Source organism: Tiliqua scincoides, chromosome 2, assembly GCF_035046505.1.
Source record: "Tiliqua scincoides isolate rTilSci1 chromosome 2, rTilSci1.hap2, whole genome shotgun sequence".
In the NCBI taxonomy this organism is placed as follows: domain Eukaryota; kingdom Metazoa; phylum Chordata; class Lepidosauria; order Squamata; family Scincidae; genus Tiliqua; species Tiliqua scincoides.
This window is the reverse complement of record NC_089822.1, coordinates 213266448-213294239: the sequence shown is the minus strand read 5'-3', so window position 1 is coordinate 213294239 and position 27792 is coordinate 213266448. Positions and strand designations below refer to the sequence as shown.

At 43.4% G+C, this 27792-nt stretch overlaps 1 protein-coding gene across 1 annotated transcript in view; it reads right to left on the bottom strand.

Annotated features, from left to right (window-relative positions):
- The window catches only part of SYN2 (synapsin II), a 256351-nt gene that overhangs the window by 45879 nt on the left and 182680 nt on the right, over positions 1-27792 (bottom strand). The window contains exon 6 of the mRNA XM_066614412.1: positions 1553-1615. Within this exon, the coding sequence (XP_066470509.1) occupies positions 1553-1615 (63 nt within the window). The remainder of the gene's footprint in view (positions 1-1552; positions 1616-27792) is intronic.

Genomic DNA, 27792 nt, shown 5'->3' with positions numbered 1-27792 from the left:
GGTCTCCTCCAAGGGAACATTTGTTCCTTTGCCTGGGGGTAAGTGTTACAATGAGAATACTTGGACCTGCACCAGCAATTTTGCTGAGTGACCCGGGAAGGCAACCAAGAAGGGGAACAGGATATTGGCAGAGCTGCTGCAACTGATACCACCCCCTTCTCAGCCTCAACGAACCCTTCTTCCTGCCCCAGTCTCTGCCCTGTTCTTCGCCCTTCCCTCCCCATTCTGCCCGTGCATTGTCCACCCCCTACACTGACTTAATAGCACCAGGGCTGTTCAGGAGGCCACTGGTATGTGGCCATGGTTGTTTCTTGCTTTTGGCGGTGGCCTGGCTGAGCAGAATGACAGGTTGCACTTCGCAACCACTATAAAGCATGTGCCACTGAGTTCCAGTGGCACAGTGGGTCCACAGGTTTGGGTAGTAACTGACACACAGCATGACATCAGTTGTCATCCCTAATGATCAGTAACATCTGTCTATTCAGGCAATTTCCGAGGATGCTTCCGAGGATGCTGCCATCAAAAACTATAAGTGGTACCCAGGGTACCATGTATATGAACGACAATGGCAATTGCCAGTAAATTGCAAAATTCAACTGTAACTTAAAAAAACAAAAACTTGTTGAAGGATGTTAGAATGATTGGGAGACTAATAGAATTATGCATCTTCAACATTATTGACATTTCCCCCATTTATTTTCCCTTCAACACTGAAATACAATCAAGCTTTTCACTAAAGGCTTTAATGAATCTCAGTACATGGGAGATCAGATTTCAAATTCTTTTGTGCAAAATATTTTACAGGATTTAACAATGTAAAATGCTTGCTTTTCTCTAAATGTCAAAAGGAATGTTTCAGAGGACTATTTAATTAATATCATTTGCTTCTGCCTGTCTTGGATAATATCGTCATCCAATTAGTAAGTGAGACAGCTTGATTTTCCCTAAATTGTTCAGCTCTTCTGTATGAGATTCAATAGTCTAATGCCAAGATCTGTTGTCACTTGTGCCACCACTCCCCAATACTAAATACTTGGAGACACATGCATATATCTGATTGCAGAAGTTGGCCTTTAGACTGAAAAACATTGAGTAGAAGATGAATGTAAAAATATGACACTGAACAATCAGAATATGTGGGAGCGGAAAACTAATGAAACGAGTAGAAAAGCACACAGCTCATTACAGAAATATACTTGGGTAAGAAATATGCCATGGAGGAAGAATATCATAATGTACACTATTTTTTGGCATATTTGTTGATTTTTAATCACATGAAATGATCTTATTTTCTCAATTTCATAACGTCAAAGAAGATTGACTTTCACCAGAAAATTTTAAGGGTATGCTCAAGTGACTTATGCACATGTCTAAAACTATGAAAATATGCAGGGCCTCCTGAACATGTGTCATAATATGGATTTGCATAATTACTACCAATTACATATACTTCATTGCTTTCATTAGAATGTTTGAAGTCTATATTGCTTTACATAATGAACTTTACAAAGCAGCTCCACTATATTCCAAGACAGATAAAAAGCCCCTGTACCTTTCCCATGCCTGAATGTGCATGTCCAATCTTCACAACAACAGGAAATGTTGGCAATGCCAGCTGAGGATGAGAAAGAAAAACAAGTTTTAAAATAGTTGCTTGGACAATAGGCATTTCATTATCAGAATCATAAGGCTCTGGAGGTAGAATGGATTCAACAGAAGCTTGGCCATAGGAATTCAGTTTGTCTTGAACACATTTGTCTATGTATGTGACAACTTAGTATTGGCCGCCCAGCCTCATCACTAGACCACAATTGTCTCAGACCTGCTCATTTTTTTATATAATGCAAGAAATATAACATCTTCCATTAAGATGATTTTCTTTAACATGACAGGATGACGCTCAGATGCTACTCAATATTTCATTTGAAACAGTGGTCAGTTCTAGATCACTCTATAATTACAATTCTGTGCTGAGGAATCCTTGAGTTGCACCCTGACAGCTGCTTTCAGTATCAGGAGCCTCCTCCAGCAATGGGAACTCTTGTCTGGGAATGTAAGAAATATTCCACTGATGTAAGAAGCCATTGTAAAAGTGGAAAGATGGAGGTCACATTCTGGAGGGCAGAAGTGCTAGTCAGTATGCTACTTACTTTCTCCATCAGATGTAATTCCCTGCTCCAGCAGCAAGTTCCAGTGCTTCCCAAGTTTATGTAAGGATCCCTGCCTCTAAATCAGTGGTTCCCAAACTTTGGGGACCCACTTTTTAAAATGACATTCTATCAGGACCCACCCAAGTTTACCAAACTTTAAAAAAAGAAGATCTAGACAAGATTGATTGATTGACAAGTAATAATAACCAGAAAAAGACATCAAAACATTTATCTCCCTATATTTACACAGGCTTGCAAACTGCAAGAGATCAGCTCCTTGCATGGCATTTAGCAGCTATCTGATTTCTGAATAGCTTCAGGGCTTGAGGCAGTTAGTTATCTGATGTTCTCATTACCCTTACGCAATCCACCAAAAATCAGGTTGTTACCCACTAGTGGGTCCCCACCCAGTTTGCGAACCACTGCTCTAAATCATATTGCCTTGGTTCCCCCACGCAACCCTCTGCACTAGAAAATGCAAAAAGGGCCAAAGGAATTCCCTCATAATTTAGGAATGTCATTTTTTTAATTGATGAAATTTTTAACCCACTTTATGATTTGTAAACATATTTCCAAAGCAGCAAACAACAAAATGAAAACAAGTTAACAAGAAATTCTTTAAGAACCAGAAAATATTAAAAACCTGTAGATTAGAGCAGCTAAAGAATGTAAGGCATACACTAGCAGAATTAAAAATGACATTTACAGTGCAATACTTTGCATGCCTGCTCAGGAGTATGCTCCATTGAGTCTGATGAGACTTACAGCTCAATCCTGGTGCCAGATGGCAGCACACATCCTGCACTGGTGCTGATGAGCTTCAGAGCAAAACATGCCCCAGCAGTGTGCTATTTAACCCTCTGCCAGAAGTGCCGACAGGAAGGCCTATACTTTTCCAACCACTCCAGCACTTCCCCTGCCATTCACCGACAAAGGCTAGTCAGTGGGACTAGTGGGAGGGCGGAATGGGGACAGGAAGGGGTAAAGAAGGTGGGGGAACAGGGGATGGGCAGATCATGTCTGGGAGGGGGGTGAGATCAGTGGTATCACTGCCGCCAAGGAAGTCGGTGCAGAGGCTTGTGTCAGCCTCCGCAGGCCAGTGCACATCTGAGCGCCAGCCCAGTTTCCTCCTGAGGAAACCTTACGGCACTTTTACAACCCTCCTAGGCCAGCACAAAGGACTTGAGCCAGCCCATGAGTGCCTCAGGATTGTACCCTAAATGTCTGATATTCAACTGGAAATAAACAGATCTGTGAAACAAGTTTTGCTTGATAGACTGAGCAATTTGAGTTAAGAAACTATCTCTACCACAGAACACTGTTTATCTTCTATGAAAGATGCTAATTCATCTTCATGAAGTTCACAGCTGATTCCCTGGAATACAGGAGTATGGCTAATAGAGCACACATAGTGATTGTCAGGTCGACTACTATAACACGCATGGTTCAAATGATTTCCAATATAAAATCCAGCACTGATGCAGCCATGCCAATGGGGTGTGCGCTGCATCCTGGGGTGGTAGGGTAATCACGGAAACCTTCTCAAGGTAAGGGAACAAATATTCCCTTACTTCACGGCTGCAATGGTGCTGGAAAGTTGGATAGGATTGGGCCCTCTGGTCTACTCCTTAGTTTCTGCTTTACTTGGAGGGGTTGGAAATGTACAAAAACTATTAGGATTAAAATTACCGATCTTGTCATAAGAATACAGCCTATGTGCACTGATGTACTGCACTACACCAGAGTACATGTCCTATAACAGGAAGAATTGTGTGCATTACTTGTAATGATTTGTTCCCTGAAAATGAGTATCTTGGAATATGACTTGTTATCCCCTTTCTATGTTGCACAAGATTTTTGATGAGGAAAACATTATATACCCCCAACAGCCTGAAAACTGTCATAAAAATGAATTTTGTTTGTAATTGATGTAATGAAAGCACTCTGGCATAGCTACCTTTAGGGTCACCAGCTGGCAGGCACTTGACCAGACAGACTGCTTTCTGTTTTGTGCCCTATGCCTTAGGGTTTGTTTGTTTTTTTGTTAAACAAGATAAAGTAATTCTACTTCTTTTACAGTTGGAGCATCCTATCCCTCACTTACACCTTTTTAAATGGTCTCTCTCTTGATAAACATGCATGACAGTTTGAAATATCAAGTTGTTCTATGTGAAGTTGTAAAGCCACTGCAGTCGGTACTGCTGCTCCATTATACATTCCACCTCAGTCTCCTGAATTTATGTGTTGACCACAATAACAGAAAGGAGTCATGAGCTGGCATACTTAAGGTTTAAAGCAGAAGTCTAGCATTTTTTATATAATGCTAAACTCTAGCTGCATAATTTGACTGCGAAGGTTTTGTGTCCTTTAAATGGTGGTGCCGAAAACAAACCAATAACTGGTTTGTCCACAGAGGATGCTAATAGCAGAATTGAGAGTAATTCAGAAGACCCTGAAAGTGTGAAAGCACCTACCAGAAACAGCTTGAGGCTTACTGTGATGCCTATGGTCTGTTGCAACATTTCCTGGTGCTTGTGGCTGTTAGGTAGAGGTGTTCTTAGGCGACTTTACTTTTTGCAGATGGTTTTTTCCCCAAGGATCAAAAATGCAGAAAGCAGTGATGTATGTTTTTATTCCAAGGCACATTATAAAACCTTTAAAAGTGTACTAAGTAGATGATATTGGTGGTAAAGTATCAGCAGATGCAGTCACAGTCATTACCATTAGCTCCCCCTCCCCACCAGTCCAACCAGCCTACAGAGATCAATACGTCGTTAAAAAACGATTTTGATTTTTTTTGCAGATTTTGGGTGTGTGTGTGTGCATGCTTGTATATGTGTGCATGAATTTTGACAAAAATGAGAAGTACAGAAAGCTGTGTTCTGTGCTTTTATTTCGTTGTCACCGAAAAAAATCACATCTCTACTGATAGGTTATGGACCCTGGTAGATTGTCAAGGACATGGAGAGAAAAATAGGTTTGACTAAGAAGAAATGTGTTTGATTACATTATGGCTTCAATTCACCTTAGAGTTCTCCCCCTGCTAGAGTGAACCCTAAGCTCCCTCACTAGAAAGAAGCTTATTTGTTTCCCAGTAGCTTACTGGGATTAAACAGTAAGTAAGTCCATTCCTCCAGTTTCCTTCCTCCAATGATGCTCTCATGCCAAAAACACTTGCACTGCATTCTGGGGGGCGGGGGAGCAGTCCTAGAGGACTCTCTGGGTATGGGAACATTTGCTGCCTTGCCCAGGGGTAAGCGTGGACATGTCTAATCACTGGTACAAGTCTGTGTGGACACTGGTTGTATGGTCAGGTCTAAGATGGGAATTTGGATTTGGTAGATGCCACTTCCAAACCTGCCCCCTTCCTGGATGCAATCCATACTTCTCTCCCATTGCTGCCCCATTCTGCCTCTCCTGACAGTTTACCTGAGTTGGCAGGCCTTCTCTAAGCCACTGCCATGTGAGGCCACTCTGGCACAATGTAGCTTTGCACACTGCTGGCAGGAGCAGTTGTTATGACTGCCATAAGGCAAACTTCACTGGCGGAATGCTTTTTCCACCTGCAGATTTGCCCAATAGGATTGGGCTGTAAACAATGATATCTGAACAGGGTTTGACATGGATAGCTTTTGGAAGGAACAGGCATGTATTTGTATCTCTGTTATTGCAAGGTGACACTACAGGGAATGGAGCAGAATAAAAGAATGGTGCATTTTTCTTTGTACAGATATGACATGCCAAAATATTTAGTTTTTTTAAAAAGTAGAAATGTAAAAGATTGCACAATGTTAACTTACAATACACAAAAACAGTAAAGCAATGCTAAATACCAAAATGCAAAGTCAGCATCACTATAATGCCATAATTGCACTTTAAATAACAAGCTTCCATGAAAAGGGAGAGGCAAACCTTCACTATTCTTGGAAATAAACTTGACCGTAAGGTCAAGTTTAAAGGCATTTATAAACGGTATGTAGCTTGAAGTAGAAGACGAAGCTGTGAACCACATATTTTTTTTCAATGGCTGACTGATATACCCCATATGGGAATGTTTCATAATATTGGCCAGATATCCAAGTTTTACAACTTAGTGCCCATTTTAATACACCAGAAAGGGAACTTTCTCTTACTTCCTATAGCTGGTTTATACATGAGGTGGGATACCTGTGCTACAGGTGTGGGATGCTACTAAGACTGACATTTGAAAGAAACAGTGCTTCCATGTGGAAGCAGCAGTTCCCAAACTGTGTGTCTGGGACCCACCAGTGGGGTCATGACCCAATTTTTGGTGGGTTGTGAAAGTGACAGGGTAGAACAGGCTATGTGCATCAAGGGTTAAACAAGCTGCTACTTGAGAGGGGCACTGCTGCCCAATCACCATTATAGCCACACCCCTTGACATTTATAAATCAGGAAGCAGCCTCTAGCGCTTCCTCTAAACCTCTAAAACCTCTAAAAAGGTTTGGAATGGTTGGGGTAGAGCATATATACTACAATGCACATAGAGATACTTTCATGGATGACATTTCCATAGACAGGTCCAGCCTTGTCATACATGGATTTTTTATACACGAATTTGACTCAACACGAATGGCCACTGCAAATGAGAAGGAATGTGCTGATCCCTGGAGAAGGGGAAAAGTGCATCCCTTTAAAATCAGTTTAAAAAACTGAACAGTCCTTTAACAATAACCTCCTTAATAAGATTGAAAGAGGGCAGCTGGCTGACAATCCATCAATCCTTCTCTCTCCAGGAGACCCCTCCCTTCTACCGAGCACTTGAAATATTTGCATTGGTGAAGGTAAGGGCTGAGTGAAGCACCTTTCTAAGCTCTTGGAGGAGGACTGATGGATGGATTGTCTTCTTAATGACTTATCTTAATCACAAAGGTCAGCAAGGTAGTTTTTAAATCACAGGAGCAAAGAAACTTTGTTTTTTTAAATTGATTTGCTATAGTGTGTTTTTTGCCATCCACTTGAGTGCTTGGAAGGGAACCCACATGAATAATTAGGCTCAACCTGTAAACTCTTCCAGCCTCAAACCTGGTGACATGCTTTTGCAATTTCAAGGTGATCAAGAATACCTTCTGTGAGCTGGCCCAGAGATATGGAATATGCAGCCCCAGAGAAGCTCTTTCTTCAGCCATCAAGCTCATTCTTGGCTTTCTTGAGCCACCTATATTGGCTTGAAATGCTATCAATGAAAGCTGAGATTCATGGAACTCAGACAGCTTCCAGTAATAGCTTCAGGGACAAGATTAAAAGCACTTGAAGTCAATATAAGCTAAGGGTACCAAAACAAGAAAGAAATACGAAGAAGTTCTAATTCATTTAGGGTGCAATCCAAACTTGTACTTGGGCCAACTCCTCTAGAGTCGGTTGGACGCGTGCAGGCCTGTGGAGGCTGAATCCAGCCTCTGCGCTGACCCAGGCAGGGAGGTTTGTGTCGGCTGAGCTTGGCTGATGCAAGGGTCTTTGGAAGGCGGGGAAGAGGTGGGAGGGACGCGTTCTGGGGGAGGTGGTCCCATGGGCCGGCGGGCAGGGAGCAGGAGGCAGGGGTGGGAAGCAGCAGATATGCCGGTTCCTAGCCCTGGTTTCGGAGCAGCGCAGAGCAGCTCCAAGTCACTTTGCTTTCCTCTGACTTATACCACTTCTGGAAGTGGCGCAAGTCCAAGGACACCCACTGGGGCTGTTTGGCTTACCCGGGGGTAAGGGGAAGAGTTTCCCCTTACCTCTGGTTGAGCCACTTTGGGCCCCTCTCTTGCACTGGATACAGTGCAGTCCTCCTGGCCTGCCAGTTCCAGCACAAGATAGGCTTGCACTACACATTGGACAAACCTAATTTCCAATTCCATATTAATGGCTGGAAGGAATGACTCAAAGCTTTCACATCTTGGTTAATAATTCTTGAGCAACAACAAAAATAAATGGAAAAAATCCACCAGCCGTGGCTTGACATATCTTGACAATGCCAGTATTTATCTATCTGTTAAGTAACATGAATCAGCCATGACATGCCAACAATGTCTACACTACTTGCCCAGCTGTGGTTTAATACTAAGATCTCTATCCAACATCTCTTTGCAAACTATAATCTCCCATTTACAAAGGAAACACTACAAGCAACTTGCTCAAATTACAATACAACAAACCTGAAAACGACCTTTCTGAGAGTTCATGCTGTCATGTGTTTGATTTGTTAGACTGCATTACCTTTAAATATATAGAATGCAGTGCTTAAGTAAGGTTGTTCCTTCATTCAAATTCTTTCCCCAAACTAAATGATCAGACATCCTCAGCAGATTTGTGTCTCATGTGTACTATAATACTTCTGTATGTCCTTATTTTTTACTTAATTGCATTTTCATCTTTTTAATAGCTGGAAACCCTCACTTTATGGCTCTCTAGATAAAGTGTGTCTCCCAATCTATAATTCACACAGCATAAGGTTATCATCACTAATGCATACTGAATCAGTGTAAATTACTTTCTGCTTTTTCCTCTGGATTCACATAACTGAGCAAAGTTGAGAAATACCGAGTAGGATGAACTTATATGCCACGATTGTTATCTGGTGTGGTTCCTGGGGTATTTGGTGGGCCGCTGTGAGATACAGGAAGCTAGACTAGATGGGCCTATGGCCTGATCCAGTGGGGCTGTTCTTATGTTCTTAAGATATAGACAGTATATTTTCTGCGATAGTTTTTGGGCATGATCAGGTCTACTGCAGGAGTATCACCTTCTCATGTAGAATTTTCAGCTGAGCACTGCCCCCCAAAGGCTGGCCTGTCCAAAAACCTTAGTTTAGAGTGGTAAAGCTGGAGGGGTACTGAATTGATGAAACCCCCAAGTCCACCTGTCTGCTGTTCTCTCCCACCCGCCACTCAGATTCTCTTGCAGCTTACTGAAAGTGAGTCAGAAGAAAATCGTGGCAGCAGCAGCCACTTTCCCCCCCCCCCCAGGGCTGTTGGAGGAAGAAGGGGGGGAAGCATTTACAGCTCCAGATCACCTTTCCCTGCATCACAGGCAATGCATTTGACTGTTAGGAAAAATAAGAGCAGACCACTCATATTCCCACCCAGCCTCTACCTCCACTCAAAGTAAGTTATTATTTTTAATATAAAATGTGTAAAGATTTATATACCTTTTCAACAAAAAAATTCCCAAAGCAGTAAAATTCCCAAAAAATTCCCAAAGCAGTGTCTTTTTTCTGCAGACGCGTGTGGCCTCTGGGACCCCAAGTGCCTCTGGGAACTAAGTGCCAGGTAAACCGAGAGTTTAGCATCTGGGCGAGTTCAGCAGCAGGGCGAGGAGGCCAGGGCCCCATACACTGCCCTTCCTCTTCCCTTGAGAAGTGGGCTGCTAACCAGTGTAGGGTTTTTAAAAGTACCCCTAAATAAAACAACAACAACAAAAAAGCTATGCAGTCAGACAGCCAGCAGCAGGGTGGGGGCTATCCAGTGTTCTGCATGGAGTGCCACATGTATGATTATATGCCTCTGGGGCATAAGTCATGGGTGTGTCCTCGGTGCAAGGAGCTCCAGGGTCTCAGGGAACGCGTCCGCTCCCTTGAAGCCTTGGTGGGCGACCTGGAGAAGCACAGGCAGGCAGAGGAGGACCGTGGGGAGACTTACGGGGATGATCAGGCTTCATCCCAACCTCAGGCGTGCAGCTCCTCAGCTGCCTGGGTGGGAAGTCTCGGGGCTGGAGGACGTCATCCTGGAAAGGAAGGAAACAATCCCCTAGGGGGGACCCCTTCTCCAGGGGATGGGCCCATATCCGAACGCACTCAGGATACTCCTCGGCAGGAGGGGGGTCAGGGGCTTCTTGTAGTGGGGGATTCGATTATTAGAAACATAGAGAGGGGGGTTTGCGACGGATGTGAGGACCGCATGGTGACTTGCCTGCCTGGTGCGAAGGTTGCGGACATCACTTCTTGTCTAGACAGGCTGGTAGACAGTGCTGGGGGAGAGGTAGCGGTTGTGGTGCATGTCGGCACCAACGACGTGGGCAAGTGTAGCTGGGAGGTCCTGGAGGCCAAATTTAGGCTTTTAGGCAGGAAGCTGAAAGCCAGGACCTCAAAGGTAGCGTTCTCTGAAGTGCTACCTGTTCCACGCACAGGGCCAGCTAGGCAGGCGGAGATCAGGGGTCTCAATGCATGGATGAGACGGTGGTGTAGGGAGGAGGGGTTTAGATTTGTTAGGCATTGGGGAACGTTTTGGGACAAGCGGGGCCTGTACAAGAGGGACGGGCTCCACTTGAACCAGAACGGAACCAGACTGCTGGCACATAACATTAAAAAGGTGGCAGAGCAGCTTTTAAACTGATCCCTGGGGGAAAGCCGACATGAGCCGAGGGGCATCCGGTTCGGAACTCCTCATCCCTATGGGATGAGGATGGGGAGGTTAGAGAACGACAAGACAAAGGCAGAGTAGGAGAAGAAATTGGGAAAGGTAGCGTGATGGGATGTGATAGACGGTTTGGCACAATGAGAGGATGTGGGGACAAAGGAGCAAATAAGCAGCCCATCCTGGGGCATTCCGTGTACAAATGCTTTTATGCGAATGCCCGAAGTCTACGAGCAAAGGTGGGAGAACTGGAATGTCTGGTAACTAGGGAAAACATTGACATAGTGGGCATAACGGAAACCTGGTGGAATGCGGAGAATCAGTGGGATACCGCAATCCCAGGCTATAAACTCTACAGGAGGGACAGGCAGGGGCGTGTTGGAGGTGGGGTGGCCGTTTATGTTAAGGAAGGGATAGAATCCAGCAAAGTAGAGATTGAAGGTGGGTCCGACTCCACCGTAGAATCTCTGTGGGTTAAATTACCAGGCTTGTGCAGCGATGTAATACTGGGGGCGTGCTATCGTCCTCCAGACCAGAAATCGGATGGGGACCTTGAAATGAGGAAACAGATCAGGGAGGTGACAAGGAGGGACAGGGTTGTAATCATGGGGGACTTCAATTAGTCCCCCATGTCACGGAGCTAGTCACGGAGCTAGTCACGGAGTCACGGAGCTAGTCACGGAGCTAGTCACGGAGCAGCTAGTCACGGAGCCCACCAGAGGGCAGGTGACTCTGGATTTAATATTGTGTGGTACGCAGGACCTGATTAGAGATGTAAATGTTACTGAGCCATTGGGGAACAGTGATCATGCTGCGATCCGTTTTGACATGCACATTGGGGGAAGAATACCAGGCAAATCTAACAAAAACCCTAGACTTCCGACGGGCGGACTTCCCTCAAATGAGGAGGCTGGTTGGAAGGAGGTTGAAAGGGAGGGTAAAAAGAGTCCAATCTCTCCAGAGTGCATGGAGGCTGCTTAAAACAACAGTAATAGAGGCCCAGCAAAGGTGTATACCGCAAAGAAAGAAGGGTTCCACTAAATCCAGGAGGGTGCCCGTATGGCTAACTAGCCAAGTTAGAGAGGCTGTGAAGGGCAAGGAAGCTTTCTTCCGTAAATGGAAGTCTTGCCCTAATGAGGAGAATAAAAAGGAACATAAACTTTGGCAAAAGAAATGTAAGAAGGTGATATGGGAGGCCAAGCGAGACTATGAGGAACGCATGGCCAGCAACATTAAGGGGAATAATAAAAGCTTCTTCAAATATGTTAGAAGCAGGAAACCCGCCAGAGAAGCGGTTGGCCCTCTGGATGGTGAGGGAGGGAAAGGCGACATAAAAGGAGACTTAAGAGATGGCAGAGAAATTAAATGAGTTCTTTGCATCTGTCTTCACGGCAGAAGACCTCGGGCAGATACCACTGCCCGAACGGCCCTTCCTGACCGAGGAGTTAAGTCAGATAGAGGTTAAAAGAGAAGATGTTTCAGACCTCATTGATAAATTAAAGATCAATAAGTCACCGGGCCCTGATGGCATCCACCCAAGAGTTATTAAGGAATTGAAGAATGAAGTTGCAGATCTCTTGACTAAGGTATGCAACTTGTCCCTCAAAACGGCCACGGTGCCAGAAGATTGGAGGATAGCAAATGTCACACCGATCTTTAAAAAGGGAAAGAGGGGGGACCCGGGAAACTATAGGCCGGTCAGCCTAACATCCATACCGGGTAAGATGGTGGAATGCCTCATCAAAGATAGGATCTCAAAACACATAGACAAACAGGCCTTGCTGAGGGAGAGTCAGCATGGCTTCTGTAAGGGTAAGTCTTGCCTCACAAACCTTATAGAATTCTTTGAAAAGATCAACAGGCATGTGGATGTGGGAGAACCCGTGGACATTATATATCTGGACTTTCAGAAGGCGTTCGACATGGTACCTCACCAAAGGCTACTGAAAAAACTCCACAGTCAGGGAATCAGAGGACAGGTCCTCTCATGGATTGAGAACTGGTTGGAGGCCAGGAAGCAGAGAGTGGGTGTCAATGGGCTATTTTCACAATGGAGAGAGGTGAAAAGCGGTGTGCCCCAAGGATCTGTCCTGGGACCGGTGCTTTTCAACCTCTTCATAAATGACCTGGAGACAGGCTTGAGCAGTGAGGTGGCTAAGTTTGCAGATGACACCAAACTTTTCCGAGTGGTGAAGACCAGAAGTGATTGTGAGGAGCTCCAGAAAGATCTCTCCAGACTGGCGGAATGGGCAGCAAAATGGCAGATGCGCTTCAATGTCAGTAAGTGTAAAGTCATGCACATTGGGGCAAAAAATCAAAACTTTAGATATAGGCTGATGGGTTCTGAGCTGTCTGTGACAGATCAGGAGAGAGATCTTGGGGTGGTGGTGGACAGGTCGATGAAAGTGTCAACCCAATGTGCGGCCGCAGTGAAGAAGGCCAATTCTATGCTTGGGATCATTAGGAAGGGTATTGAGAACAAAACGGCTAATATTATAATGCTGTTGTACAAATCGATGGTAAGGCCACACCTGGAGTATTGTGTCCAGTTCTGGTCGCCACATCTCAAAAAAGACATAGTGGAAATGGAAAAGGTGCAAAAGAGAGCGACTAAGATGATTACGGGGCTGGGGCACTTTCCTTATGAGGAAAGGCTACGGCGTTTGGGCTTCTTCAGCCTAGAAAAGAGACGCCTGAGAGGGGACATGATTGAGACTTACAAAATTATGCAGGTGATGGACAGAGTGGATAGGGAGATGCTCTTTACACTCTCACATAATACCAGAACCAGAGGACATCCACTAAAATTGAGTGTTGGGCGGGTTAGGACAGACAAAAGAAAATATTTCTTTACTCAGCGTGTGGTCGGTCTGTGGAACTCCTTGCCACAGGATGTGGTGCTGGCGTCTAGCCTAGACGCCTTTAAAAGGGGATTGGACAAGTTTCTGGATGAAAAATCCATTACGGGGTACAAGCCATGATGTGTATGCGCAACCTCCTGATTTTAGAAATGGGTTATGTCAGAATGCCAGATGCAAGGGAGGGTACCAGGATGAGGTCTCTTGTTATCTGGTGTGCTCCCTGGGGCATTTGGTGGGCTGCTGTGAGATACAGGAAGCTGGACTAGATGGGCCTATGGCCTGATCCAGTGGGGCTGTTCTTATGTTCTTATATTCAGTACACACACCAACATGCATTTTTATATGGTTCCCTGTCCCTAAGGGATCACAGTCTAACAATCAGACCAGTAAATGGCCACCAGAAAAGATGTCATGCTGAACTGAATAGGTGTTCTTCCCCATTTAATATAACAGAACCATGGCTTAAAGGTTCTTCGCCCAGTTAGCAGGGGTTAGCACAGAGCTCCTGCTCCCTGCAATGACTTAATGCTCTGCCCGCACATGTACATAGATAAAAAAAGGGAAAACTGGGATCTGTTGTGCCTATACAAATTTTCCATGAATGAGCATGATATCTATTGTGGATCAGATTGTGCCTTTTATAAATATGCTTATATTTATAGTTTTTAACAGCCCAAACCTACCTAAAACCACAATGTTGCGGTGCCAATGTGGCATCTGTTGCATCCTGCAGGGGAGTTTTGGTCTCTGGAAGCCTCTGGGAACATTTGTTCCCTTCCCCCAGGGTAAGCTCCTGCCGGCCTGGTGGGTTACTGGTGCAGATTTGCATGGACCCGTGTAGGTGGATTGGGCCTGCGAAGGGGGTTAGGACTTGGTGGGTGCTGCTGTCACTGAACCCACCCCCTTTGTGGGCCTAATCCACTCTCATCCCCACCCCTGTTGCCTCCCCATTCTACCTCTATTCCACCTCCCGCCTCCTGTCTGCATGATCCTACCTGGGGTTGCGGGCACCCAGTGTCAGCTGCTATGCAGAGTCAACCACTTGCTGCTTCTGGTGTGTCAATTTTGGCAATAGCTGGAAAATGCCTTATGGAACCACAACAATTATTCCAGCATCAACACGCCTTCAGGATTGGGCTGTAACTTTGGTTGTTCTTAAAAAACTGCATTTGCTAGTTTTTCAAATTGTCTTTTTCTTTCTTCAAGCTTGAAAATTTGTTCCTCCTAAACTACCTACTAAAAGCATCCCACACCATTCAACATTTAACTGTGAATAGTTATCCTTGATGGAATACCACAGAGACATCTGCATGGTGTTCCATGCATGAGCATCAGAACTGCCATTTTCTAAAACACAGTTCCAAATTATTTTTATTATGTTACAACTTATGATGCTTTGTTACTTTTATTTATGTTGTATTTAGTGAGTAAAAAGATTTCACACCCCCTTCCTTTAGAATGTTATTAATTGAAAAGGGAGAGAAAGAATGAAAGGTCAGCTGCCTGGACAGAGAAAAGATTAATAGTTGACAAAGAATGGCTAAAAAATACAGACTATCAAAGGTGACCAGTGTTGGAAGAGACCAATTATCAGTAGCAACAGTGAGGCCTCTCAAAACCAGAGGTACTTCATCCAGGCCAAGAGACATCAAGGTAAGTAAAAGTTGCAGGCACACCAGGACACCAAGGACAATAATTTAACCCAAAGGTATGTAAAGATAGTAGGAGGAATGTGGCATGGAAAAAGTCTTGTGTATCCCACCCCCGATTCAAGAGAGTCAAGCTGAAATGGAATTTCCAAGCCAGGAGACAGATAACCCAGAAGAAAAGCTCTATCCAGAGGTAATGCCCCATGAAAATGGTCAACGCAAGGGGAGCAGAGACAGAAGTCTCCACCACTATCTTCCCAATCAGGATTGAGTAATGACTCTCAGTGGATTTTGGACAGCCTTGAGAGAGTGAGGACTCTGCCATCATGTGTTCTCCCAATTTAAGTTGCGAGATCATCTCAGTGTTGTATCTGTAGAGAAGTGGAAAGGAAAGACTTTGACTCTGAGCATGAATGAGATGGATTAGGGCCCTTAATTACCTTTTGCTATAAAATGGTTTTTTATTCACTGTCACTGATTGGTCTTTAGAAAACTGCATCTAGCTTGGAGCTTTTAGAATTAATGAATTTATTTAGTAAAGCTTATTTGTAATTGGTCAATGCTGCCTCAGTGTCTTCTTGTCCAGTATTACAGAATCCATTCCTCTGCAGAGGGCAGACTAAATTGGGACAGAAACAGTTTGTCCTCTCACATGGTACTTCCATTAGATCACTTCGGCAACTTCATTTAGAAATACATTCCTTTACTAGCTAAAAACACACTTATGTAAATTCAGGAACTACATATTATCTTTTTTTTTCTTTGACACACAATCTAAATTCTCAAATACTAAAATTTTCTGAATTCTAAAGCCCCATACATATCAGCCATTTGTTTTTCAGCACTCAACAGGAAAACTTTTATTGTATTAGCCAAAAAGTCATACTGGAAAATATGCTCCTATGCAAACCCAATATACTCCCATACTTATACAGTAAATCTTAATAATCCGTGGACTCCGTACACTCTGTTATAAAAGTACACTCCATACACTCTGTGATAAAAGTGTAACCCATCTCACCACATAAGTGGTCTCTTCACACCTATTCACAGCAGCCAAAAGAAGCCTGAGAAGCCTCAGACACAGCCCATAGGTGTACACATTTGATCCCTGTTGTGTATATGCAACATTGGGCAGAAATGGCTTAACAAGTTTCAGTTAAGTGCTAAGTGCTAACTGAAATTCTAACTGGTTTCAATGTCAACAATAGCTGCAAAGTGTAGAGCTAATAAATGTGTTTTACCAAGATGCTGAGGCCTCCTTGCTATCACCGAGCCCACGAAGTTTAAAGAAAAATTCAGGTTCATAAAGTTCAACGAAGAGGGTCCATGGGAACCTAACCCTATTTTGCCCATAGCACTGTTTCTCAAACTGTGGGTCGGGACCAACTAGGTGGGTCGCGAGCCAATTTCAGGTGAGTCACCATCCATTTCAATATTTTATTTTTAATATATTAGACTTGATGCTACCATGGTCTGTGACTGCATTTGAGGACATGTTACAGACCTGTACTTTTAAAAAGCTACTATATATTTTAACAATGGTAGTAAATGAAACTTACTCCTGGGTCAGTGTGGGAATGATTGCAGCCTAGGATTGTTAAAAATTTTCCTGCTTGATGATGTCACTTCCAGTCTTGACATCACTTTCAATGGGTCCTGACAGATAAAAAGTGGGTTCTGGTGCTAAATACGTGAGAACCACTGGTCCATAGGATCCATGATTCAATAACCACAGTTTTCTTAACTGCAGGGTTTTCCAGGAACTTAACTCCAGTGGTTATGAAAACTAACTGTATACAATGGAATTATTATACCATTAATATTGTACCATGTTGTTTCAATGAATATTGAAAAAGTGGGTTCACTATCCATAAAATGGATAAAACAATATAGTGTGATGCTCCCCAATAGATTTTTCCTTCTTATATGAGACACATTCATGCTGAATCCCAAAATATGGAAGAAATACTTGCTGCCTTCCATTGATGTAAATGTATATATAGAAAACTAACAGGAAAGACAATGGAAAAATGCTAATTATGCAGATTGGCAAACTATTGAACATTTTATTGGGTAAAGCATTAAAAAAAAAGCAACTCATAGATTACTATTGTATTTTTCCTAATAAAATTTAAGCCAAGCTTCATTTCTGCACCCTAATTAAAGAAAATTGCATATGACTTCACTGGAAAAATTGTTCAACTAGCATAGCTTAAAGAAATTGTTTAAAGCTACATTTTACTGAAAAGGTCTGCTCATATACTCCCACATCATACTTTCTAAAAGCCTTTTGATGTTTCAGAAAAGTGCCATATAATATCAATATAACATTGGTTGGAAAACTTTAACTTGAATCTTTTGTTAGGGAGCTCTGAATTCAACAGAGCTACAATTATCTCTGAAGACATTTAAATCAAAATATCTGGCAGTAAAATGTCTTTTGACAACCTATTCATTTTATGTGTGTGTGTGTGAATTTTATACTATAGTTGATGAAGGATGAAGAAACAGTTGCTTTAAAAATGATGGCAAAGTATGCATTGGCTGACTTTTATTGTTTCTTGTATTTAAGCAAAACCTTTCCACCTCAAACTTTGGGAACAAATAAAATAATTTCCTAATGCTCAAGACTTAAAAATGCAGCAGCAGATTTAAAGGACTGACAATAAGCAACAAATGCTGGTGAACTGGCACTTCCGCAGGCAGAACGTGTGTTCTTCCAGTGCACTGGCCCATTCGAATAAAACTGCCCAATAGGTTTTTCCAATTAATGTGATGCAGCAGGGCTAATGATAATGCCTGCACAAGAAGGCCAGGCAACAGGGGTGCATGTGCAATCTTCATCCATGACAGCTGAGGGAGAAGGCAGGGTATACTTCTGACTCCCTGATACATTGCTTTTAAGGATAGGTTGTTTCTACCATGTATCAACCTTTCCAGGTAAGCAAACAGGATTGCATCAGAAGTCCCTCATTTTTTATCATTGAAAATAATAATTGCACAGTTGATTTATTAGACTTATTAGCCGGGGCCTCGGTTGCTTCCTGTTCCCCCTTTGAAAAAAAGAAGGTAGCTGCGTGAAAGTAATTGAGGTGACAATGACATTAAAAATGTATTAGTACTATTTCATCCCTCAAGAGGTCAGTGAGGGAGAGAACTGAGTTAGACAGTGCACTTAAGTGTCCAGTAAACCCACTTCTCCCCATGAATGCTTTGATCACACTGTTGCCTTTCTCCCCAATTCCTTGCATGCTCCACCCTTCTTGCTCACCTTTCATTTGAACAGAACAAGAAAGAACAGCCTAGGGCAAAATATTATGGAATAGTTTTACAAAAACAGATGCCTATTGTTAAAATAATAGTACTAATACATTTTTAATGAACAGTAAAAACAAACTACCAGCAGTAGTTGAAAGAACATTTCTCAGTGGAGCTCCTGAGGGTCCCCATGCCCAGGGCAAACCCCCATTTTCCACCTCTCACACCCCATTTTCCCCCCGCCCCTGACCAGGAAGTAATTGTGGTGACATCATTGTCACCTCAATTACTTCCACACAGCTGCCTCCTCTGTTCCCCCTTTTTTTCAAAAGAAAAAAAAGGAGGCAGCTGACAGTTTTCTGCACTGCTTGTAAACGGCACATAGGTCTCCACTGGAGCGCTTTGAGGCTGCTGGAAGCAGCAGACCACTGCAATGGAGACCTTTATGCCACTTACAAGCAGCGTGGAAGGCTTTGTCAGGGCTTGGGAAGTGGCATGCTTCCCCTCCGCCTCTGAGGGATGCCCTTGGAGTTGGAGGAGGGGCTACCAGGAGTGCTGTGGAATGACAGCGAGAAACTGCCGCTCCAGCAGCACCTCAGTGCTGGACTGGGCCACCCCCCTCCTCTCCTCCTTCATAGGAGGAGAGGAAACGGGCGCGCTAGAGCATCGACATGATGGGAATCGTGACTCCTGTTGCGCTGCATCTCCAGGGCACCCTAGCCCCTCCTCCAGAGTAGAGGATACAGGTGTCCTAGAGCTTCATTGCAATGGGAATCGTGACTCCTGTCGTATTGTCTCCAAGGCGCCTTCCCCCCTTCACCAGAGGAGACGGGCACCCTAGAGTGTCAGCATGACGGGAATCATGACTCCCATTGCGCTATGTATCCAGGGTGCCCTCCCCTCCTCCTTTACAGGCAGTTTCTTGTTGCCTCCCCACAGCGCTCCTGGGCACTTCTCCTCTGGCGGAGGGGGAGCGAGACGGCGCCCGGGGATTTTGCCCCTTTGCCCCCCTCCAGGTATGCCAGTGACATTTCTCTGTGATTTTAAAGATCAAATAAGACTTGATTAAGTGAGCCTCACTCTCTAGTCTGTAAGGAGGGATGTGAATATAATCAAGATGTATCTAGTTCTCTGCATGAAAGATCAGAGTTAAAGTGCTCTTTTTTATATCCTCCTAAGGAAATCATACGAATAAAGCAAACTCTTACTGTCTTTTAACCTTCAGGTGCCTTACTATTCTGCTGGGCTAATTCATTAACAGCAGACAAAGGGGAAGGTCACTAGAAAGGCAATTTTAACAGGTTGACATCAAAGGCCTGTGTAGATGAAGCAGTTGGCAGGTTCCCTAATGGTTGAGGTTTAGTTACCTTGCCCACCAAAGTCAAATTGTAATATATTTCTATCAGCATTAGAATCTACAGATAACTGGAGTGTTCGCATAGGCCATCTCCTATAACTGCTACTTTAATTGGGCAATGACATTGCATGGAAATTCCAAGGTCCCACCTTTCAATTTCACATACAATTCTCAAGTCTACTAAAGAAGTCATCCACGCTTCTGTATGGGTATAGGCACCTAAAATGTCTAGCACAAAAACTTCCAACTATTTCACTGATACAGCTTGTATGAGACCAAAATGTTAAAACATATTGAAAGAATACCTAATGCTCAGTCATTCAAGCATGAGCCATAAGTCTGTCTGTTCATCCATTCATCCTATTGTATGGCTGCATGGAAACATAAGATAGTATACCATAAAAATTTTAAGAACATTAATTAGTAACCACATGACAAAACTCAAATGCTGCATACATGAGAAATGGCACAAAGAAAAAACTTGTATGAACTTGTTTCCCTTTCTGACTCTTGTCAATAAACCAAAGGGCATCTACATTCATTTAATAGCAATAAAATATGTTTGTAAGTTCCTGTTGTAAGTATTCAGGATTTTATGTATTGAAATTAAGGCAAAACTTTGCAGGGTTTTTTGCCTTTGTGAAAAATAAGTTCATGCTTGGATTCCAGTTAGAAGTAGTTCTACAATAATGCTTTTTGTTTTGTTTGTAAGGTTGAGATGTTAATGAGTAGCCACATGACACTAAACTTTTCTGGAGTGAGGAATTGTATTAGTTGTTTTATTGTTCTTATCATGGTGAGTTATGACTAATTACACTTACTATTTAAAGGTACATTCCTTACAAGACAATGCTAGGACTGAGTGAAATATTTCACTTGTTTGCATATCTGATTTTTAAGCTGAGTTTTTTGCATTGTCAGTGAAGTGATGATGAACTTGATGTGACACAGTTTATTATGGGGTGTGTGTGTGTCTGTCTTCATGGGTAAGAACCAAAGAAAAACCCTGCTGGATGTTACTAAGCAGTGTTTTTGAAAACACATGTAATATACACACTAGGGGAAAAACAATCATGTTCAGGTCAGAACGCAGTGTAAAGGCGAATGGCACAACTGTATAATTTGACAGTAAAAGGAAAACAGAGAGGTGGGTGAAGGCGTTCAACTGAATTAACCCACACTTACTTAACCTAGACACAGGGAATTCTACAGCTAGCAATCATACACAATGCCAATTATTCTCACTGTGTGAGAAAGGATCAAAGGGAATTTAATGTCTGAAGACAGCATGCAATACCTTGAAGCTGCTCTTCTAATGCAAGTCAGAAGTTCTCACAATTTCAAATAGTACAAGCGTGCCATGGTATCTGCAGGGGCTCTGCAATTAACTGGAACCAAGGATAGCCGGGGATGTCCCTGCTTCTGGAGGCTTTTCTGAGCCCCATAAAGGCCGTGTACATCTCAGAATGGCTGTTTCGGCCAGAAAAACTTCAGCCAGGAAACAAAACTTTTGTTTCCGGTGGGAAACCAGAAGTGACGTTTTATGCCTTATAAGGCATTCTGAGGACCGGGGGAGCCCTCCAGGAGCATGTGGGGGGACCCACGGATCCAATCCGCAGTTAACTGAAACCGAGGATAGGAAGGCCTCCCTGTATTGTAAAATACAGAACAGGAACAGAAACAACTAGCAACATTTGGTGTGTAGAGACCAAAATCTCTGGAAACAATTTTCTAGGAGTACAATACGTTGAGTGGGAGGAAAGAGTTGCTACTATTTTGAACTTTGACATCCCTTATCAATCAGAATCCTCTATAAGTGTAAAATCTCTTTGGTGGATTAGAATTCAGTCATGACTCCTTCACTGCTAACCACACATTCTAGTCCAATATTGTAGAAAAGAGGCATGAGAAAATAATTCCATAAGTAATATTTATGTTGACATCAGAGTATTGTACACCCATAAACACACAGGGGCACAAATAGCTGTTACTGATCACTGTTTGGTATTCTGCTGTATTGAATTAACAGTTTTGTTAACTTATCTTTATTGGCATTATCTGTTACTGAATGCCACTGTCAATGATGGAAAGGTTAGCAACAAATGATTTTAATAAAAACTAGATAATAAGTAAGTACAGGTATGTGTCTACGAGGGTCATTTCTGACAACATGTAACTGGATGCCCAGTAGAATGGCATTCACATATTTGTTATTAGAAATGGCCTCTTTGAAGGTCATTTTCTGACTAACTTTTCTGACAAACCATATTCATGGGAAAAGGAAAACATTTTGCATGTTTCATAACAACTGATGAGCCACACAAGTTACAGGCGTATTGTGCCTGCTGAGGTTGTTTTATTGAAACTCTGCTTTTCCTCATACCATTAAGAAACTGGTATCTCCATTTATGTAGCTCAAGCAGCTTGTGAAAATTAAAAAATGTATAATAACCAGCAGGTTGAATACAATAAATTCTCAAGACAGTAGGAAGGACAGATAGCTAATTTTCTAAAACAGCATGAAACTAGCCATGAGCTTCAATTTCAGTTGTTCAGCACCAAAGGACCAGTTTTCTGAAGAAGCCCGAAGAATTTTTCATTATCTGACACCATGGCAAAGCAGCCTGGTCTTCCAAAATATTTCCTACGAGGAGGTGAGGGGACAAGGCAGGAAAGCAGAAGTCTCAATTTTATGGCTCGTGTGGCTGCACAGAAATATTCAGTGGGGTCATGATGTGTTCTGTGACAAAGGCAGCCACTAGCTGCTTGAACCAGTGGTACACTTGTGCCAGAACATGTGGCCACATGTGACTGTGGTCATCAGACAGTTTATCCAAGAGCAACATAGTTGATGTGACTGGACCACCAGATGTGAAATGCTGCCTGCAGGTACTACATGAGGCAATTAGCCCTGTGTAATCAGCAGTTAACCTTTGATTTCTGTGTGTGCATTTGCACTGTAGCAACTGGCAGTACAATAATTATCCACTGACTAACATGGGAATCAGATGCTGCTAAACTGAGGGACAAATAGTAGCATGCTTAGGTAATGGGTGGGCTGAGCTCACAGACATGATGAAGTCACTGGCAGATGAATGAACCCAATTGAACCGTGCATGGAACTTTATCTAAATCAAACTGGGAATACATATTTCTAGGTTGAAAAGAGATAACTGCATAACTGACTCTAAGGGCACAATCCTATCCTGCGCTGGAACAGGCAAGCTAGGAGGCTTGCGTTGAATCCAGCACAGGATAGTGGAAAAAACCAGCTCAGCCAGAGGTAAGGAGAAACATTACTGCTGGCCCCATGGATCTCCTTGGACTTGTGCCACCTCTTGAGGTGGCACAAATCCAAGGAGAGCAAAGCGGCTTGAAGCCACTCTGTTCTCCCTGGCAGTGGCATCACTAGGACTCGCGTCACCTGGTGTGGGAGGCCTGCACATCACCCCATGCAGTGGGCAGGGCGACGCCCCAGGTGGTGGGCGTGGTGATGTACCATCGCCCCGCCCCCACTGGTTTTTTGGCTGTACCTTTTGTTAGAACACAGATATTTCAATGTGGTTTGTTTCATTGCATTCTGCATGAAATTGCGCATTGATTGATATATAACATGATGGTCTTATTCCTCCAAACTCTGATTTTAGTGATTTTGAAAACTTGTAAAGTCACACACACACACACACACACACACACACACATACACATGTCAACTTACTAACACTTTAATGCAGCAGTTCTCAATCTTTTAGCACCAGGACCTACTTTTTAGAATGACAATCTGTCCAGGACCCATTGGAAGTGATGTCATGGCCAGAAGTGACATCATCAAGGAAATTAAAATAAATAATTATAAATAATTAAATTGAAATAAATAAGGGGGAGCCAGTCCTGTTCCACCAAGTGAATCTACTCTGAAGTAAGTCCTATAGTGCTCAATGGGGCTTACTCTCAGGAAAGTGTGGGTAGGATTGCAACCTGTGAGCTCAAGCCTATGCATGTCTACTCAGAAGTAAGTCCCAAAGTGGTCAATGGAGCTCACCCTGTAGTCTGCCTGCAATAACACTCCCCAAAAAGAATCAGGGAGATTTCCAGCCCTCCCCAGTGCCCAGTTTACTTCTATTTAGAGGTCTGCTCTAGAGGGTAGAGCCTCCATTAGCCTGAAGATAACATCAGAAGGTCGCCAGTTCGAGGACACGGCAGCTCCCTAAATGGCTGAGAATGGTGAGACCTTGAAGCAGCTGACAAGCCCAGCTGAGTGATTCCACCTGCTCTTGGTGTGAGCAAGAAGCATCTTGGCTGCCCTCCATGTGAGAGATGGAGCTGCTTGTCAGCCTGCGTGGGAGAACTGGAGACCAGAAGTGAGACCAAACCAGGAAGATCCATTCTGAAATGTTGTTGGTTCTTGAAAGAGAGAACCTCTATGATTGTAAAAATCCCCTTGAGGGATTTAGAAACACCTGCCTATTTAAACCGCCTTGAATAAAGTCAGAGGAGTAATCCGATGACTAGAAAGGCCATATATAAATACCTAGTTATTTTTTATTATTATTTATTATTATTATCATTATTATTTCAGGTATATCAAGATAAAGACCCACCTGGCTTTGCAAGTGCAAAATAGAAAACTTCCCCTTACCAGTTCAAGCCTCTTTTTTTGTCCTTCTTTTGGGGGGGGGGGGGCTGCCTCTGGAGCATTTGTTGCACTCCAGCTCCATCGGATCAGGACCATTCTGGTGTCCTCACATTCCCCTTTGCTTGGCCTGACCACCAGCCAAGGCACGCCTGCCTACTCATGACTAAACGCAACCATGAAGCTGCTTTGTTTTCCATAGGGCTCCATGCTCGCAGCTGGGAGGAAGGAACCTCTTTCTTGGGTGATTTTGGGGGCTGCATTCATTGGATCACGACCATTCTGATGTTCTTAGAGTCTGCTCTGCCTGCCCTTTCCAAGGGACTAAGGCAAGTTTGCTTACTCATGAGTAAACGCTGCCATGTGGCTTCGTTTCAGGCTCAATAGATGCAGCTGGGAGAGAGGCAGGGACCTCCTTCTCGGGTGTTTTTTGGGGGCTGGATTCACTGGATTGGGACTATTCTGGTGTCGTTGGATTCCTCTCAGCCTGCCCTTTCCGACGGACTATGGCAAGTATGCCAATTTGCGAGTAAACACGCGATACGGCTCACTTCCATTTTCTATAGGGCTCTATGCATTTTTTCCTTCCAGTTCTTTGGCCATAACTTTTGAACGAAAGGAGCGATTTCACTCTGGTTTTTTGCATTGCATTCCGCTGGACATTCCGCATCCAATGGTGTAAGGCACAAGGAGGTAGCTCCTGAAGCTGCGATGTTAGCACGTCCTCCCCCCAGGTCACATCACCCCCCCGTGCGTCACCTGTTGCAGCCCGCACCCCTCTTGCGACGCCACTGCTCCCTGTGAATGGGGGTTGGATCTGCCAGATCCCAGCCCCGCCTCTCACTCCCTTCCCCCGTCCAGGAACACTTTCCCTGGACCCTTCCCCTGTCCAGGAACACCTTCCACCTGCCTCCCCCGGGTCGACACAAGACTCGTGGGGAAGCCGCTACGGGGGCTGGATTCAGCCTCCATGTGTCGGCACATCTCCTTGCGCCGAAGCTGCTTCCTCCTGAGGAGGCGCAAACTTGCCTTACGGCATGTTTGCAACCCTCCTGAGCCAGTGCAAGGAACTTGTGCTGGCCCAAATCTGGGTGAGGATTGCGCTCTAAGTTAGCAGTGGTCATATTGTTTGGCAACTGTCCCACTAGTCAATTCCAAATTACTCTTGAGTGTTATTCATCCTAGAGCCTTGATATGGTTTTTCCTCTATTCTGAATCAAGGACCAAGCACAGGAAGGTATGTGGGCTTGACTCCATGACAAAACCAAGAGTTAGAAGCTCCCATCTACACTTGCCATAAACTTCTAATTGCCCAAATCACTTGGGGCATATATACTGAAAGCTGACCATGTATGTTCTAAAAATATTTTAAGTATAAAAAGAAGACCTTTGAACAATAGATTCAATTCAACAAATACTGTTGAATTTGAATATAAATCACAAATCAACATGGGTGAAATAAACTTGAACTTACACCACATATTATTATTCAGGGGTGAATTCAGATCCCAAGTCTGTTGTTCAAAACCCAAGATTATGAAAGGTCACAACCCATTGCTGGAGACCATTGATAATTCGGAGGTTGTCCTCCAAAAAAATAGGTTTTTTTCTAGAAAAAATATATTTTTCTTCTGCAAATCTGATCCTATTTGGACACTCTTCCTAGTGGAATAATAGATCCTAAGCTGAAGCAACCTGCTTTTTATTAGTGTTGTGCCCAGAGCTGGTATACAGATATTTTCAACATTAAATGTGTGCTTCTGGATAGCCAAAAGCATCTGTGAAACAAACTATCCCTCAAAACTTTCATTCTTTTTTTTTTTTTTGTACCTGTTTGAAACCCTAATTGATGCTGCTCCAGTACTTGCTTTAGCTGGCACAAGTCCAGAGAGAGAAAGTGGGGATGGAATCTGCCAAAAGGGAGGATAGAATTGGGTGTGCATCATCACTGCCAAATCCATCCCCTCCCACAGCTTCCCTGTCCAATTCCGCCCCTCTGTTCCACTGCTGCAAAGTGCTATAGTTTGCAGCCCAGTCTGCATAGGATTGGGATGCCCAAGTGACATTGCTGACGGTGTGTGTTCAGCTGTTTGCAGAGGGTGAAAGTTCTGGCAAAAAAGCCTCATACCATTTAAATGAGCTAGAGGTAAAAAAACAACTTTAATTTTTACCTCTGGTTTTGTCACAATGTATAAGCATTGGCCTAGCTAGCTCAGTAACAGAAATGTATTCCCTCCCCTCCCCCCCAACATCTGCCCCCTTGCAAATAGTTTGAAATCTTTTTGCAAAGCACTATGAAAACTGCTAAAGAGGGATACATTTAATGAGGAATAAAATGTTTGCAAATCACACTCCTCATGGAATATTAACAATGGTTAATTAAGAAACTCATTTCACAATTAAGATTTATAGCATAAACTGTTAATTCAGTGGTTCTGAAATGATTTAGCACTGGGTTCCACTTTTAAAAACAATACTCTAGTAGGACCCACTTAGCTTTATGAGACAAAAAAAAAAAAAGGTTTCACCTTACCAGCTACTCAAGTCTCTGTTTTAATCCTTTTTGATATGGTGGGGGAGGAGAACCTTCTTGAGCATTTGTTGAGCTCCACATTCATTAGAGCGAGACCATTCTGATGACCTAGTAATCCTCCTTTGGTCTTTGAAAGAAGCCAAGGCACAGTTGCTGACTCATGAGAAAACACACGTGTAGCTCAATTTTGCTTTCCATAGGGCTTAATACATTTTCCTTGTCAGCTATCAAATTGTCTGTTTTACAGCCCACCAACAATCAGATCTTGACCCACTGGTGTGTCCCAATCCTCAGTTTGGGAAACAGTGTTTTAATTTATTCTTTAAACAAATCTACTATATTGTAGCACAGCCATTTTCAGCTCACGGCACACTGACAAGGCACTAAAATTGTCAAGGCACACTACCAGTTTTTTACTTACATTAAATTACTACATTCCAATAATTTTTTAATTAATACAATTAACACAATTAAATCATTACATGACAAAGGGCACAATCCTAACCATGTCTACTCAGAAGTAAGTCCTATTTTGTTCAATGGGGCTTACTCTCAGGGAAGTGTGGTTAGGATTGCAGCCAAAGACTCACAAGAAGTTTGGATAGTATGAAGTTTGAAGTATATGTGATTCTGGAAAGGAGGAAAAATGTTGTTATTAAAGTGTAATGCCAGAAAGTGCTGGCAAAGTGAGGTCAGACTGAGCACATAGTGGGGTGAGGGGCAATGAAGACACATGATTGAAAGAAGTGCAGGATTCAGCTGGGGGGGGGAGAGAATGTGAGGAAAGTGATTCTGGAAATTCTGAAAGGTGCAGTGGAGTGAAGGGAGGTACAGCAAGAGAGGTCCTAACTGTGATTATAAGATTTGGGGGGGCATGCCTGTGGAGGGAGTGGGGTGGGGAGAAGTGCCAATTGCCTGCTCCTGTATTTAAGAAAAAAGAGTGCAACCAAAAGCCCACTCCTAGGCAATATGTCTACTCAGAAGTAAGCCCCATTAT